This window comes from Octopus sinensis, linkage group LG24, assembly GCF_006345805.1.
Source record: "Octopus sinensis linkage group LG24, ASM634580v1, whole genome shotgun sequence".
In the NCBI taxonomy this organism is placed as follows: domain Eukaryota; kingdom Metazoa; phylum Mollusca; class Cephalopoda; order Octopoda; family Octopodidae; genus Octopus; species Octopus sinensis.
Window position 1 is genome coordinate 12,017,974 of NC_043020.1, and position 15,804 is coordinate 12,033,777.

General features: G+C 38.5%; 1 protein-coding gene across 1 annotated transcript; it reads left to right on the forward strand.

The window, feature by feature from the left end:
• The first annotated feature begins 5,002 nt into the window (after positions 1-5,002).
• On the forward strand, positions 5,003-5,694 carry LOC115224082 (dual 3',5'-cyclic-AMP and -GMP phosphodiesterase 11A-like). Its single transcript, XM_029794883.2, has one exon. The coding sequence runs from the start codon at positions 5,074-5,076 to the stop codon at positions 5,692-5,694; it is 621 nt and encodes a 206-aa protein (XP_029650743.2). The 5' UTR covers positions 5,003-5,073.
• Positions 5,695-15,804: the final 10,110 nt, after the last annotated feature.

Below are 15,804 nucleotides of genomic sequence, written 5' to 3' on the forward strand. Positions count from 1 at the left end.
TGGCTGTCCATCTGCTCCTCATTTCGAGCAATATGTATAACAAACGATGGATAGGTGTCATTTCGCTACAGCTGTTTCTAACAGTTGTCAAATGATTAATGAGTACATTATGTTATTATAAAAAGTTGCATGATTAATTCAAAGTAATCAAAGCAAATAAGCATTACATTTGACAGAGAACACTGAATGTTGAAGATATAACTGCTGGGGCAGTGGCGTAACTGAATGGTTTCAGGTTGGCCGAAACAAATTGCGATTTACCTTTCATCTTGGGAGAATGAAAGATAAATCCCAAGCAGTTAAATGAAAAGGTACCAGTCAAATACTAGGGTCGATTTAATCGATGGTTGGCATGTGCCAACATGCGATTGGACGGCACGAACTGTAGAGCCCAAATCTCCACCCAGTGGTGGGGCTCCAACGTCAAGTTAAGCGAGACGCTGTTTGGAGGTGGTAACGATGTATTTTATGTCAATAGACAGAAACACACCACACACACACACACACACACACATACACACACATATACACACAACGTAAGATTCACTCACATACGAAGACTCTCTCCCTATATACCGTTAGTTAAAAGGACCAATGAAACAAAACAATTTGCAAATGTGTGTATTAAACTAATTGTATATGTTTGCTTATAACCTTATATTCGTTCCATTCTAAACAAAACTGTCCGACGAACGAGGAGGTGAAACTCTGAGTAACAGTTTTTTGTGATATTTTTGCTGCCTTTTGAAAAAGCATATTACTCTACTTCTGGTATTCGAATACTATTTCTCCACCTTGTTTCGCATTTATGTGCTTACTCTGGTATATATATATATATATATATATATATATATATTATATATATATTATATATATATATATATATATATATATATATATATATTATATATATATTATATATATATTATATATATATATATAAATTTTTGCGTAATGAGATAAAAAAAACCAAGGCTGTATCGATATTAGAGCATTTATAGATAGGTCTTACAGCTGTTTCTAGGATATTTATTAATAATAATATCCCTTCATCGGAGACAGTGTGAGAGGAAAAGTTAAGTCATAGTTAGTTTCGATGTAATATAAATAGAGAGTGAGGTGGAGGAAAGAAAATAGATGTAAGATATGTATGGTTATTGAGTTAAAAAATCCGTTTTATAGGCATAATGGTATATATGTGTATTATTTCAATATCCTTTGAGTAAAATCCAAAAGTCCAACAGAGTTTAATATGAGTCCAACATATATTTATATAACAAATGATGGATAGGTGTCAATTTATTACAGCTGTTTCTAACGAATTTTTTTTGAATTTGTTTAATGTGTACATTATATCATTATAAAAAAACGCTTTCTTCAGATGAATATACAAATTTTGCAATTAAGAACACTTGGAAGAAATTTAAATCCGCGGCATGTGTATATTTTGTGACTCCACGATCAATACAGGTCACAGAATGAGTTTGCCAAATCAAAATAGAACAAATTCAAGTGGTTTTGTACGACATATGTGGGAAGAGTGTATTTAACTCGTCTATATTGTCTATATAGTGGAGGTGCAATGGCCCAGTGGCTAGGGCAGTTGACTCGCAGTCGTAGGATCGCGGTTTCGATTCCAAGACCGGGCGTTGTGAGTGTTTATTGAGCGAAAACACCTAAAAGCTCCACGAGGCTCCGGCAGGGGGTGGTGATCCCTGCTGTACTCTTTCACCGCACTTTCTCCCACTCTTTCTTCTGTTGGCCTGCTTGCTTAGCCAGCGAGGTGGCGTCATTCGAAGGCTAAAAACAATGCGAACGCATTGTGACCAGTGATGTGTAACAACATCTGATGGTCTGGTCGGTCATGTGATCACGTGATATTGTCTATATGTGGGAAGAGTGTATTTAAGATTTATGGTCTTGAAGAAAGTTAGTCGGCTTTGTAGCTGGATGAAGCGGGTGAAAAATGAACAGCCGAAGTCTCCTTTCCACAATTAAGAAAGAGGTTGTTCCATCAAGGCGGTGTCTCAGCATAGCATGACCACAGTCTAATGACTGAGGTGGTCATATTTAACGCTCGAGAAGATTGGTAATGTCTTTGACGTTTCGAGCCTACGTTCTTCTACAGAAAGGGACACAGAAAAAAGGAGAGAAACAAGGGGAGAAAAAAAGGAGAGAAAAAATGTGTGTAGTGGCTAATGATCTATGATGGCGATATATATATATATATATTCGTCGTACGTCACAGAGTAGGAGTAGGACGAAGTAGGAGAAAGAGTAGTATAAGTGAGGGGGGGGCAGAGAAAATAGTAATTCAGTGAAGGAGAAGTAGCGAGAGAAAGTAATAGCAATGGAGAAAGGAAAGGGTGAATGATGAATATCGAGAGAAGGGGTGAAAAAAATCAACTCTGAGTATATGTGTGTATGTGTGTGCATGTATAAAGGGAAGTATGCGGTGTTTGTTTTTTTCTGTGACTATTAGGTACCCTATTTTCTACCTTAATTTATATATAAAATGCTACATTAGCCGTCATTTTTGACGGCACAGGGTCAGCTATGTGTAATATATCGAAAGAACAGCTTCGTAACACGGCTAGTCCGAGGTAATGCTGAACTAACAGCCGTATTTGCCGGCGTAAAAAACGAATTTATTTTATTCTAAAATGCATCACAATTATTCTAAATTTCATTCTAAAATGTATCTAATTCGATATTGTATTTATATGATTTATATGTACAGAATCATATATTTTCCTTACAAAACCACTTTAAAATATATACGATGAAAGGTACTACATTTGTTTTTGCTATAAACTATGCTTGTAAAATAGGGGTATGCCTAATGCAAAACTGTGCCTTATACGTTGGAAAATACAGTGCTCCTTTAATAGTTTTAATATATGTTAATAGTAGGCGTAAATGTAGGAGTGGCTGTGTGGTAAGTAGCTTGCTAACCAACCACATGGTTCCGGGTTCAGTCCCACTGTGTGGCACTTTGGGCAAGTGTCTTCTACTATAGCCTCAGGCCGACCAAATACTTGGGAGTAGATTTGGTAGACGGAAACTGAAAGAAGCCCGTCATATGTATGTATATGTGTGTGTGTGTGTGTGTGTGTGTGTGTGTGTGTGTGTGTGTATGTTTGTGTGCCTGTGTTTGTTCCCCCAACATCGCTTGACAAACGATGCTGGTGTGTTTACGTCCCCGTAACTTAGCGGTTCGGCAAAAGAGACCGATAGAATAAGTACTAGGCTTCCAAAGAATAATTCCTGGGGTAGATTTGTTCGACTAAGAGCCGGTGCTCCGGCATGGCCGCAGTCAAATGACTGAAACAGTAAAAGAGTAAAGGAGTATTTTCTGTTTGTATCTTCATGCCAATGGAATGGAGAAGCTTTGACAATATTTGGTGGAATTCTGACTTAAACACGTCATATAACCCTTCATAACTTTTTTATTTTTTGGAATGTTCAGAATATTTATTGCATATTTGTGTTCTACACACGGGAATTCATACATACATTTTTAAAATTAATTTTTCGATTTTTTTTTTTTATAATTTCGAAATATTTCGTTTTACATCACAGTTTAAAATATGGACAGTCCGAATTTTGGGGTTAAATTCCATCAATAAACCATTATGTTTATGGGAAAGAAGATTTTGAAAAGCATCAATACGTCAGAGTGGCGAACAAACGAGGATAATAAGAAGTGGTCGTGAGATGTACTAAAAATAACAGCTAAATAGCCCTTAAGTCACACACACACACACACACACACAATTTTGTTAGGGGATCATAACCGTATGAATTCCCGTGCGTAGAACACAAATTCAGAAAAATTTTCTGAAGATTCCAAAAGTAAAAAAAGTTATGAGGAGTTATATAGCTTGCTTGAAGAAGAATTCCGCCCATCTTAAAATAAATCTGCTTGTCGCTCCGTTTATTAGCCCACCCGTAACACTTCCACGTGGTTAGTTGAAGGGGAGGAGAAGAAAGGGGAAAAGAGAGATGGGGAAGGCACATAACCTTTGAACACAGGGGACACAACAAGGACAGACGAAACAAGACATTGGGGTACATATAAAACACATATCGAATGGACTATGACTATGATAAAAAAAAATGAGGATGAAATGGCTTATTCGCCCCCCAAAGCAAGCAGTTTCATTTTATTGTTCTTTTTAATTACAGTTCACTTTACAGTCATGTATCTTTTTGTTTCTTAAACATACAATTACAACAAATATTGCATAAGATCGTCGAAAATGACAACAGGCGGCAACTCGTCGTATCTAAACTGAAGTGGTGATATTACAACTCTTTTTTTTTCCCCTAACAGTTCTACTAATCTCTCCCCTCTTTCTCTCTCCAGTAGCACGCCCTTCTTACCTCCTCAGTTTACCAATTTCACTCTGATAACATTTTTCATCTTTGTTACTCTCTTTTCGATTTCAACACTTTTTTCCTATTCTACGAGGTTTCGTAAATTTCTCTCTTTAGGTACCTTTCTCTGATATCTTTCACCATTCTCTTCGTCCAACACAATTTTCTCTGTCTCAAATTCGCTGCTTCTTTCGTTTTCATTCTTCTGTCATGCTCCTTCTTCCTTACTGGTTGAAGGCAACGGTTCCTGAGTTCGCTTTTCACTTGATTTGCCACATCTCTTCAGTACAATGTCACTGCAAGAAGTGGACCAAAACCATTTCTAAAGAGAGATTTAGAGATTTCTTTTTTCACGGCTTAAGTACTTCTAATAAGGTATTTAATGCCACTATAATTTAATACTTAATGATTATTTTTAATGTAGATGCAGTTTCCTTTTAATTAACCTAAATGATTTAAACTAATAGTGTGATGTCATACATTAGAGATTGACGTCATGTTTAGAAAAATTGCCGTTCTTTTGATAGAGCATTTTAAAGAATGCAGTTTTATGTAGATTAAACGGCTACATACAAATATATGAACATCATTGCCATACAAATGATTGTGGTAAAAAAAATATGGTCAATATCCTCATCATTATCAGCATCAACAAAAATATAATTGGTTTCGATTTCGATACTACACCAGTAAATGATGGATGATTTACAGCAAGATGAGGTTGAAAATTTCTTACAGAATAATCCAGATTTCGTTCGCAAATGGCAATCTCGGCATTTTACAGTGGACGTCAAAAGGCAAAGCCTTAAATGCACGTTGAAAGTACCGGGAGAGACCGGTTATAGTGCAACTACAAGTGATACAGTATTACAGGAGGTGAAATCAAAATCAAGAGGGTATACTTCAGTAGTGACAGAGAATGAAATATACAGAGAGTTTGTAAAAGACACTGTTTTCGAAGTCAATGTCGACAAACAGTGTCATAAAATTCTTCAAAATGCTTGTATCGTCCTCGATTGTGAGAGAGCGAGCCTATTTCTGTTACATGGAACTGCTAAAAAGCTACACTTAGTTTCCAAGCTCTTTGACGTTACAGCCACCTCGGTTATGGAGGATACAATTCACAACGAAGAAAATGCCATTCGCATTCCTTTCGGGAAAGGAATTGTCGGATATGTAGCTGAATACAGTTGTCTATTGAACATTAAAGATGCCTACGAAGACGAACGTTTTTTACATGAGATTGATAAATCAACGGGGTTCTGTACGAAAAGTATTCTATCTGTACCAATAAGGATAGAGATGGCGTCGTAATAGGTGTAGCTCAAGCATTGAATAAGAAACATGATCGTTATTTCGATTCGAATGATGAAATTATATTTCAGAACTTTTTGTCGTTTTGCGGAATCAGTATAATCAACGAACGGTTGTTAGAAATATCACAAGTGGAATTTAAACGCCACAAGTTATTGCTAAAACTTGCCAAATTTGTTCTGAAAGAGCAAATCAATTTTCGAAAGCTTATATCAGAAATTCTTCGACATGCCATGGATATGTTAGACTGTAGCAAGATTTCTGTTTATTTAACAGAAAACAGAATGGATGCGGCCTCTCCGACGACATCGTCTAAAGTTTACCAGTTATTAAAAGATGAAGAAGAAGTGGAGGAAGTTCCGTTAGATCCGAAATATATAATACCAGTTGACCAAAATTTAAAAAGTATCAATATAATCGATATAATTCGATTACAAAGTGAATCTAGAGAAACTTTAATCACTGTTGAAGGTGAGGTTGGCAGTTGGCTACTGTGTATGACAATAACAAATGCTACAAGTGAGGTCGTCGGTTGCATAATATTTGTGAGACATTCCAAAGATGTTTTCGACCAAAGTGACATCAACCTAATGGAGACGTTTGCATTGATTTGTGGAATCAGTATTCATAATTGTCGCATATATGAACGTTCTGTTAGGATGTTGGCACAGCGAGAAACATTGAACCAGTTACTTGCCTATCATACTACATGCGACCGAAGCCTTATTGAACCTTTCTTACAAGAAGAGCCAGGATCCTCTGAAGAGTACCATATATATTCCTATAACTTTGATGAATCTTGCTTTACAGATGATGAAACTATTCATTTGTGTTTTCGGATGTTACTTGAAAAAAATGCGTTGATCCTATTGAATTTGCCTATTGATATTTTATACAGGTTTATTTTAACAGCAAAGAAGAATTATCGTCTAAACATTTACCATAACTGGAGACATGCTGTTAATGTTATGCAGGCGATGTTTTGTATATTGACTACTGGTCAAATGCAATTATATTTCACAGAATTTGAGCAGATTTGCTTATTAATAGCAGCTCTAGTTCATGATCTTGACCATAGAGGTAAAAATAATGCATTTCATGTGAAGACCTCATCTCCTTTTGCTACACTGTACAGTTCATCTGTCTTGGAATACCATCACATAGAGAGAACTTTCATGATATTAAACACTACCGAAACCAACCTATTTCAGAATCTCTCAGATACAAATTACAAGTACGGTCTTAAAGTTATCGAGAAAGTCATTCTGGCCACAGACTTGCAAACTTATTTTAGAGAACGTGAAGTTTTTAAGGAAAAAATCGAAAGCGGAGACAAAATGTTTGACACCCGAGAAAGCATCGAATTATTAATGAGGATTTTAATGACAGCAGCTGATCTTTCAGCTATTACAAAGCCGTGGGAAATTCAAAAGGCAGTTGCAGTTAAAGTTGCAGCTGAATTCTACGAGCAGGGAGACGAAGAAAAGGGTTTAAATCAAGAAGTTGTTGCTCTCATGGATCGAGAAAAACGATACAAACTTCCTGGAATGCAAGTCGCATTTATCAATGATATTTGTATCCCACTTTATCAACTTTTATGTGAATTACAAGACGGTTTGATGCCGCTATATGAAGGGGTGCTACAAAATAGGATTCATTGGTCCAATATAAACGACAACTTAGAAGATTTTGACATTGATTTTGAAATGCAAAAAGTTTACAGTGATTTCGCACTCTCTTTAGTTTTTGAAGCGGATACGATCTCCACTCCCCCTTCTGAACATGATAAGATCATCAACACGTCTATTTGTACCCAAACAAACTTAATTTTCCCAAAGATCAAAGAAATAAAAGAATACAGGGAAGAATCCAGTCAAACTGCTGACTTTGAAGAAAGTTTTCAGAGATCTACCAGTATAATCGGATTATTAGGATCTATTATTGTTTTAGAGAAAGTAAAAGAAACTCCTTCACCAAAACTTTTATCTGTAGAAATAGACAAATATAAGGATAGAAAGTCAAAAGGTATCCAGACAATAGTGCTTCGACGTTCTCAGACCGCTAGGTATGAAAGGAGGTATGGATATGTCTCTAGTAATTTAGTTCCTACAAATTCTACGGCTTGGGGCGTGGCCAGTTTGGAACTGAGCGATTTCATTCTGCCAACCAAACCTTCACCTGTAAAATCGAAGTCAGTTGGACCCGAATTGGAGAGTTGTATAAGAAAATCTCGTCAAACATTTTCTATCTATGAAAGTCAAGGGCAAGTTAAAACAGAAGAAGCGTGGTCTCTGAAATTCAGAAACGATTCAATAATGCCGAAGATGACAATACAACATCCGTCAAAGAGAGAAAGTATGTTCTCTGAAGGAACAGAAGGAAGATCAAGCATGAGCGAACCATTCAACACATTGTTTCCGGCATTTTCTTCAACAAACGTCTCGTATAGCGAAAGAGGGTCTCGTGGCCCCGAAGAAGAAAAAGGCAAGAGTGAACAGCAATCATCTGAGATTTTTAAAAAAAGGGACAGTTATGGAATGAGCGCCGAAGAAAAGGAAAGGATTGCTAGTACTGCTAGGAGAGAACTGAACCAAGAACGAAGGAGAAAATGTGTGAGGAAAATTCCACGAAGCAGGCCAAGTTCTATAGCTTCGAAAAGACAGGATACGATACATCACTTTAGAAAGTGGATGTGTACGATTTCATAAGCAATAAATAAAGAGAGCAAAGGCGAAAATAGGAGAGATGAGAAGAAACAAAATTTGCATAAAACTGTTAATCAACAAGTAACAGTAAATAAAAGAACAATAAAATCTGTGTCCATGTACGTGTTTTTTAGTGTGCGTGTGTGTGAGTGAGTGTGTGTGTGTATGCGTGTGAGTGTGTGTGTGTGTCTGTTTGTGTGAGTGAGTGAGCGTGTGGGGGGTGTGGGGGGGTGAGTGAGTGAGTGAGTGTGTGTGTATATGTGTGAGTGAGTGTGTGTGTGTGTGTGTGTGTCTGTGTGTGTGTCTATGTCTGTGTGTGTGTAAGTGAGTGTGTGTGTGTGTGAGTGTGTGTGTGTGTGTGTGTGAATGAGTGAGTGTGTGTGTGTGTGTCTGTCTGTGTGTCTGTGTGTGAGTGTGTGTCTGTATGTGTGTGTGTGTATTCGGTCATCGGAGAACGACCAGCCACACAAAGCGAAGATGGCATTCCAAAGGCTGGAGCAGTTTGAATGGGAGACGATCCCCCACACAGCAAATCCGCAGGAGATTGCCCCCCCCCCTGATTAACACTTACAGTCTTCAAAATCATTTACTCTTTACACTTTACTCTCTCTTTTACTTGTTTCAGTCATTTGACTGCGGCCATGCTGGAGCACCGCCTTTAATCGGGCAAATCGACCCCGGGACTTATTCTTTGTAAGCCCAGTACTTATTATGTTGGTCACTTTTGCCGAACCGCTAAGTGACGGGGACGTAAACACACCAGCATCGGTTGTCAAGCAATGCTAGGGGGACAAACACAGACACACACACACACACACACACACATATATATATATATATATATATATATATATATATATATCCTATACATATATACGACAAGCTTCTTTCAGTTTCCGTCTACCAAAACCACTCACAAGGCATTTGTCGGCCCGGGGCTATACCAGAAGACACTTGACCAAGATGCCACGCAGTGGGATTGAACCCGGAACCATGTGGTTGGTTAGCAAGCTACTTACCACCCAGCCACTCCTGCGCCTAGTATTTTGAAGAAATAATATGAATTATGTAGACGAGGTCAGAACAGATCTGGAAGAGTATTTTTCGTCACAGACAAGGGAATTTTGGAAGAGGGGTCTAGCAAGTCTACCAGATAGATGGAAGAGCATTGTAGAAAATGAAGGAGAGTATATTTTAGATATTTAAATAGAACTTTATCTTAATTTTAAAAGGTATAAAAAAACCGCATTATTTTCGGGATGACTCTGTATATATATATATGTGTGTGTGTGTGGGGGGGTGTTCGTGTGTGTGTGTGTGTGTGTGTGAGGCGCAATGGCCCAGTTGTTAGGGCAGCGGACTCGCGGGCGTAGGATCGCGGTTTCGATTCCCAGACCAGGCGTTGTGAGTGTTTATTGAACGAAAACACCTTAAGCTCCTCGAGGTACCGGCAGGGGGTGGTTGCAATCCCCGCTGTACTCTTTCGCCACAACTTTCTCTCACTCTATCTTCTGTTGGCCTGTCCGCTTAGCCAGCGGGGTGGCGTCATTTGAAGGCTGAAACAATGCGAAGCGCCTTGTGACCAGCGATGTGTAGCAACATCTGTAAGCCTGGTGGGTCACAGTGATATATATGTATGTATGTATGTATGTATGTATGTATGTATGTATGGGAATGCATATGTATATTTTTTTGTATATATACATATATATATATATATATATATATGAATGCATATATGTTTTTGTATATATATATATATATATATATATATATATATATATATATTATATACATACATATATGTATACGGATGTATGTATGTATATATATATGTATGTATGTACTTATATATGTATGTATATGAATGCATATGTATATTTTTGTTGTGTGTATATATATATATATATATATATATATATATATCAATAAATAATAAAGGGTGAAATTATTAATTTAGAAATAATCATTAATATCACCAAATAGAGTTCGACATGTTAAAGACCCCTTCAAGGAAGGTTTAAATAATACTAAGTACTTAAGGGTTCAGCAACGATTTGCCTCACTACATGTATGGATGTATTTATGTATGTCCTGCCAGTACCGCCAAAATTAATATAGGGACGCAAGTGAAATTTTAGTAGAGCCATGTCCATTGAACCATCCAAAACATTTTCAGACTCATGGTTAAAAACAAATAAACCCCCTACAAGTATGAATTTTGATGGAGCAGAACAAGAAGCGATGAGTTGTTCGTCAGACATAGGTAGCTGGACAGCTGCTAGTGTAACATTTGAAACGCCTGAACAAAAGATGAGAGCTTTGAGACCTGTGATCTCTAAACAGACGCTAGACATGGAAAGATTTACAATGAGTGCAGAAGAAGAGAGAAAAATTTCTAATGTTGCAGTGAAAGACCTCAATCAGGTCGAAGAAGAAGATGTTTAAGAAAATTCCACGGAGTAAACCAGTTCTTACAAGCAAGAGAACCAAAAGGCAGGACGATTTTATGGAAAGTATGTGTGTAAGATTTCATAATTAATTATTGAGCAACAAACATTTGTATTAGCTGAAACACTGCAAACGAAAAAGCAAACGTAAATAAATAATATGTACGTGAATATATGTATACTTGTTTGTGATTGTATGTATATATGTATGTATATATGTATGTATATAATCAGTTAGTTGTCCATAAGTCACACTCAATATTACTAAGTGCAATAGCCAGCGCGAAACCAACGGTGACATTCTGTCCTGTTATATACCATAAAAAGTAATATAGTACTCGACAACATATGTATGTATGTATGTATGTATGTATGTATGTATGTATGTATGTATGTATGTATGTATGTATGTATGTATGTATGTATGTATGTATGTATCTATCTATCTATCTATCTATCTGTCTTTCTCTCTGTCTGTCTGTCGGTTTGTCTGTCTGTCTGTCTGTCTGTCTGTCTATGTATCCCATGCCGTGGTTGATGATGCGCACACACGCGCTGAGACTGCGACATCTCAGTCTCTTCGTAGACGACGGTGAACAGGTGTGGTCGCCGTTTGTGAGGCACGCTTTCCCGCAGCTCGTCTCCATTACCGACCTGCAGTCGTGGATCAAAAAGAGGCCGAGGAAGGGTGAATGGCACCGCGAGTGTCGCGTTGCTCTCAAGCAACTCTGCCGTCCTGTGTCGACCTTGAGTGACCTCATCACAACCAAAGCATTCTATAGGGGATTAGTGGAGGGGAGGTACGACGACCAGCTCGGGGCGAACCTGGACGTCGACGAGGAGTACCTGACCCGCTTGTTCGGGACGACTTTCGGGCCAAGGCCCATGGACAACTTCCAGAGATCCCTGACCTGGCAGTGCTACCAAGAAGCGCTACCCGTTCGGGATAAGCTCTACAGACACGGCTCGAGAAACACGGGGCCGACCTGCCCGAGATGCAGTCAGAGCGACGAAACCGTTCTGCACGCACTCGTGCAGTGTCCAACAATTTCCGACCTGTGGGCTTATGTCGAGCAACTGCTGTCACGTGTGGGACGAGTCGGTTTATCAGCTGAGTCTATCGTCAATATTGTCATGCCTCCTTCCTTCAAACGGGAAGAAAGAGCTATTTTCATCATCCTTGTGGCTATGGCCAAAGAATGTATCTGGTGGACGCGTCTGAAAGGATTGGAGACAAACACTTTCCTCTCTGGTCAATCTCTCATCAACTTCTTCAAGTACCACTTGAAAAGGAAAGTGAGAGTAAGAGGCAGTTTTGTCTAGCGAATGTTTAAAAAATGAGGGTGAATGTAGCAAGGATTGTACGTATGAATGACGAAGCCACCTTGAGCATAATCCTATGAACCCAGAAATTGAAAACAGAGGGTTACCCACTTGCAAACAAATGTGGTAACATATTACAATATTGAACAAGGTTACCGTGGTCTTTTTCGTAGGCTTTTCTTCCCACGGATAAACCTTACTTGCTTTCCCCTTTACACCATACATCATAACACTGTGATACACAATCCCTATTGATCGTTTTTTTCCTCTTCCCCTTTTTTCCCCTTTTTTCTTCTTTTTTCATTTTTCTTTTCTTTTGTTTCTTTTCGTTTTCTTCTTTTTTTTCTTTTTTTTCTTCTTTGTTCTTTTTTCCCTTTTACGATCCCTTTTGATCGAAAACCTACGCCACCTTTTTTTTGTTTCTTTTGTTTTTTATTTTTTGTTTTTTCATCCCCCAAAAGAAAAGCTCTACCTTGTAACTTGTCCTATCTGTGTGCAGCCCTGTGTGGCCAATAAAGAAACTTATCTGTCCGTATGTCTGTCTGTCTGTTTGTCTGTCTATCTGTCTGTCTATCTGTCTGTCTATCTGTCCATCTGTTTATGTATCCATCTACCTACCTACCTACCTACCTACCTACCTACCTATCTATCTATCTATCTATCTATCTATCTATCTATCTATCATCTATTATCTATCTATCTATCTATATCTATCTATCTATCTCTCTCTCTATCTATCTATCTATCTATCTATCTATCTATCTATCTATCTATCTATCTATCTATCTATCTATCTATCTCTCTCTCTATCTATCTATCTCTCTCTCTATCTATCTATCTATCTATCTATCTATCTATCTATCTATCTATCTATCTATCTATCCATCTACGGACGTGCTGTCACTTCGGCTCCGAAGGTAATCGTTTATTTTGACTATTTATAGACCATATTTTGTGTACATTTTTGTAAATAAGGTGTGTAAGGCACCCAACTTTCGTTTGAGTGCTTTTCCAAGGGAAGAATTCGCCCCTAGGGGCAGTTTCAACCATATTTAATTTAATTAATTTTCTTCTCGACATTTTGAAAATGTCGAGAAATTGTATTGTAGAACGCTGGTCGCGTTCTATTAGCGACCAACATTTTCCTAGTCTGGAAACGCTAGGAGAAGAAAAAAAGAACTCATGCACGGAAAGTGCAAGCCTAAATGACGTGGCAGTGAACGCTGCAACCACTTGCGATAACAGCACTGTCCCCACCACCACTAACAACAACAACAACAACAAGACTACTACTGCTACCACCACCGCCTCCACCACCACCACCACCACACCACCACCACCACCGCCACCTCATCCACTACCTCAACTACCAACAACAACAACAACAATAACAATGACAACAAGAATAACAACATTTGCGCCACCATTTCGACATCTGCTGCCACGGCTGTCTCTTCTCCCACTGACACCACCGCCAACAACCAAAACAACAATAACAACAACAACAATTCCCGTTCAGACCTTGTTTTCTCCAACAACAAGAACTGAAGGGAATAAACAAAAGACTGTGACCACCAAACAAATTGACATTAGCTGCTCGAATACAGGGATAAACTATGCAAGTAATTTTCCACCCCTTCCTACTTGCACAATCAAACCAAATACACCGATTTTACCAACTGCAGCCAACAACAACATCACCACCAGCAACAACAATAACAAAACAACAACAAATTTCGCCGAGGCGATAAAAGAAAAAAAGACAACAGTATATTTTATTGCACAACAAATAAAAGACACGAACATTTTAATAACGGAAGTAGATGGTATAGTAAAAATAAACATACCACAAGAAATATTAGAAGATGAAAAAAAAAAGAACAATTATATATAAAATAATTAATAAGAAAACAAAAAGTCCAGAGAAGGCTAACACAAGCAAAATCGAAAAATGCTTGAAACCCATCTGGAACTACAAAGAGTATGTGACCTGGTGGAACAAGTTCGCACACATACAAGTGGTCTTCCACACTGAAGAGTTAGCAAGACGTTTCTCAACGCTAACTCTTCATTCAGATGAACTTCAACTAACCACCAAGCTATCGTGGACAGAAAGTGACTAAGATCACTTTAAACAATGTCCCCAAATAGCTAACATCTATGGCTAGTAAAGGCCTTATGTGTGAAAATGGAAGATTTCACAATTTTAGAAACTACTGTCACGGAGCACAAAAACTGGGTGAGAAAAAAAGTAGAATTTCTACTACATATAAACCAAGAGGACATAAAGAAAATACCCACCCAGATATGTGTATCAGAAGACCACAAGTTGTATGTGGTCGTCGATGGCAGAAGACCACGTTGCTACATATGCGGCAGTGAGCAACACATAAAAAAAGATTGCAAATATGCCGCAAGAAAACAACAGCAACAACAACAGCAGCCGGAAAAAAACAAAAAAGCCAGGTTTACTACCCACACCATAAATTGTACAAACAGGACTAATCACAGAAAATCAACAAAAAACAAACCTCACCAACCAAACAACCACACCAACTGCACCAAGAACAGAAGCAACACCACCACCAACAACAACCAAGAATAAACCAACACAGAAAACAAACACATCAACACAAACACACCATCATCAAACCCCCCAACAATGTTGACAGCCATAAACAAAAACAACCACGACCTAATGGAACACATTAGGTCAAAAACCAACATAACTGAAAACGACATAAAAACAAATAACCACCCACGCACAACACCACCACAACACATTAAATAATACACGTAACACAGACACATACAGCACCCTGAAATCTCTTTACCCTGATGCAAGTAGGGAGATTTCAAAAATATTCATCAAAGAAACTATACAAAAACCTCATGGAAGAAGACTGTGAGGTGAAAAACAAAGGACTTTCGGACAACAAGTAACCTTTTCTCTCTCTCTTTCCTTTTTTGCACTTTCTTTTCGTGTGTAAAACACAATTTTTTTATCGGAACATGTTCAGAATAGGCAGTATAAATGTACGTGGCTTGGGGTCGCCTTGGAAACAAGGCTACCTGTTAAATGACATCAAGTCACTAAATCTGAACATCATAGCCATCAGTGAGACCAGACTCCACAGCTCGCGGGCACTCCAGCACAGTTTCGGTACACATTTCAACATTTATTTTTCTCCGTGTCTACCGAGAATGGGCGGAGGTAGCACCGCGTGCTGCTTCTCCGGAAGAGTCTGGATCTCAAAGTAAGAGCAATTTTCCTAGACCCGGAGGGTAGGCTGGTCGTTTTGGATGTCTATGGCAGCAATGAGTGTGCTTTTCGACTGATAGCAGTTTATGCTCCGTCCTTAACAGGCCGACCAGATTTCTTTCGACGTCTAGAGTCTTTCATGGGAACGTCTCGTCCTTTACTTTTAGTGGGGGATTGGAATGCCACCCTGGACACGCATCTAGACTACGTGGGCAGAGATAGCAATAGAAGGGGATGCAAATGCCTCAAAGACCTGCTCAGACGTTTCCAACTGTCTGACAGGTACCAACTGGACCACCCGAATGTGCCAATGTGGACATGGAGTAACCGCATCGGGTCGTCCAGATCATACTTAGATAGAGTATTCTGT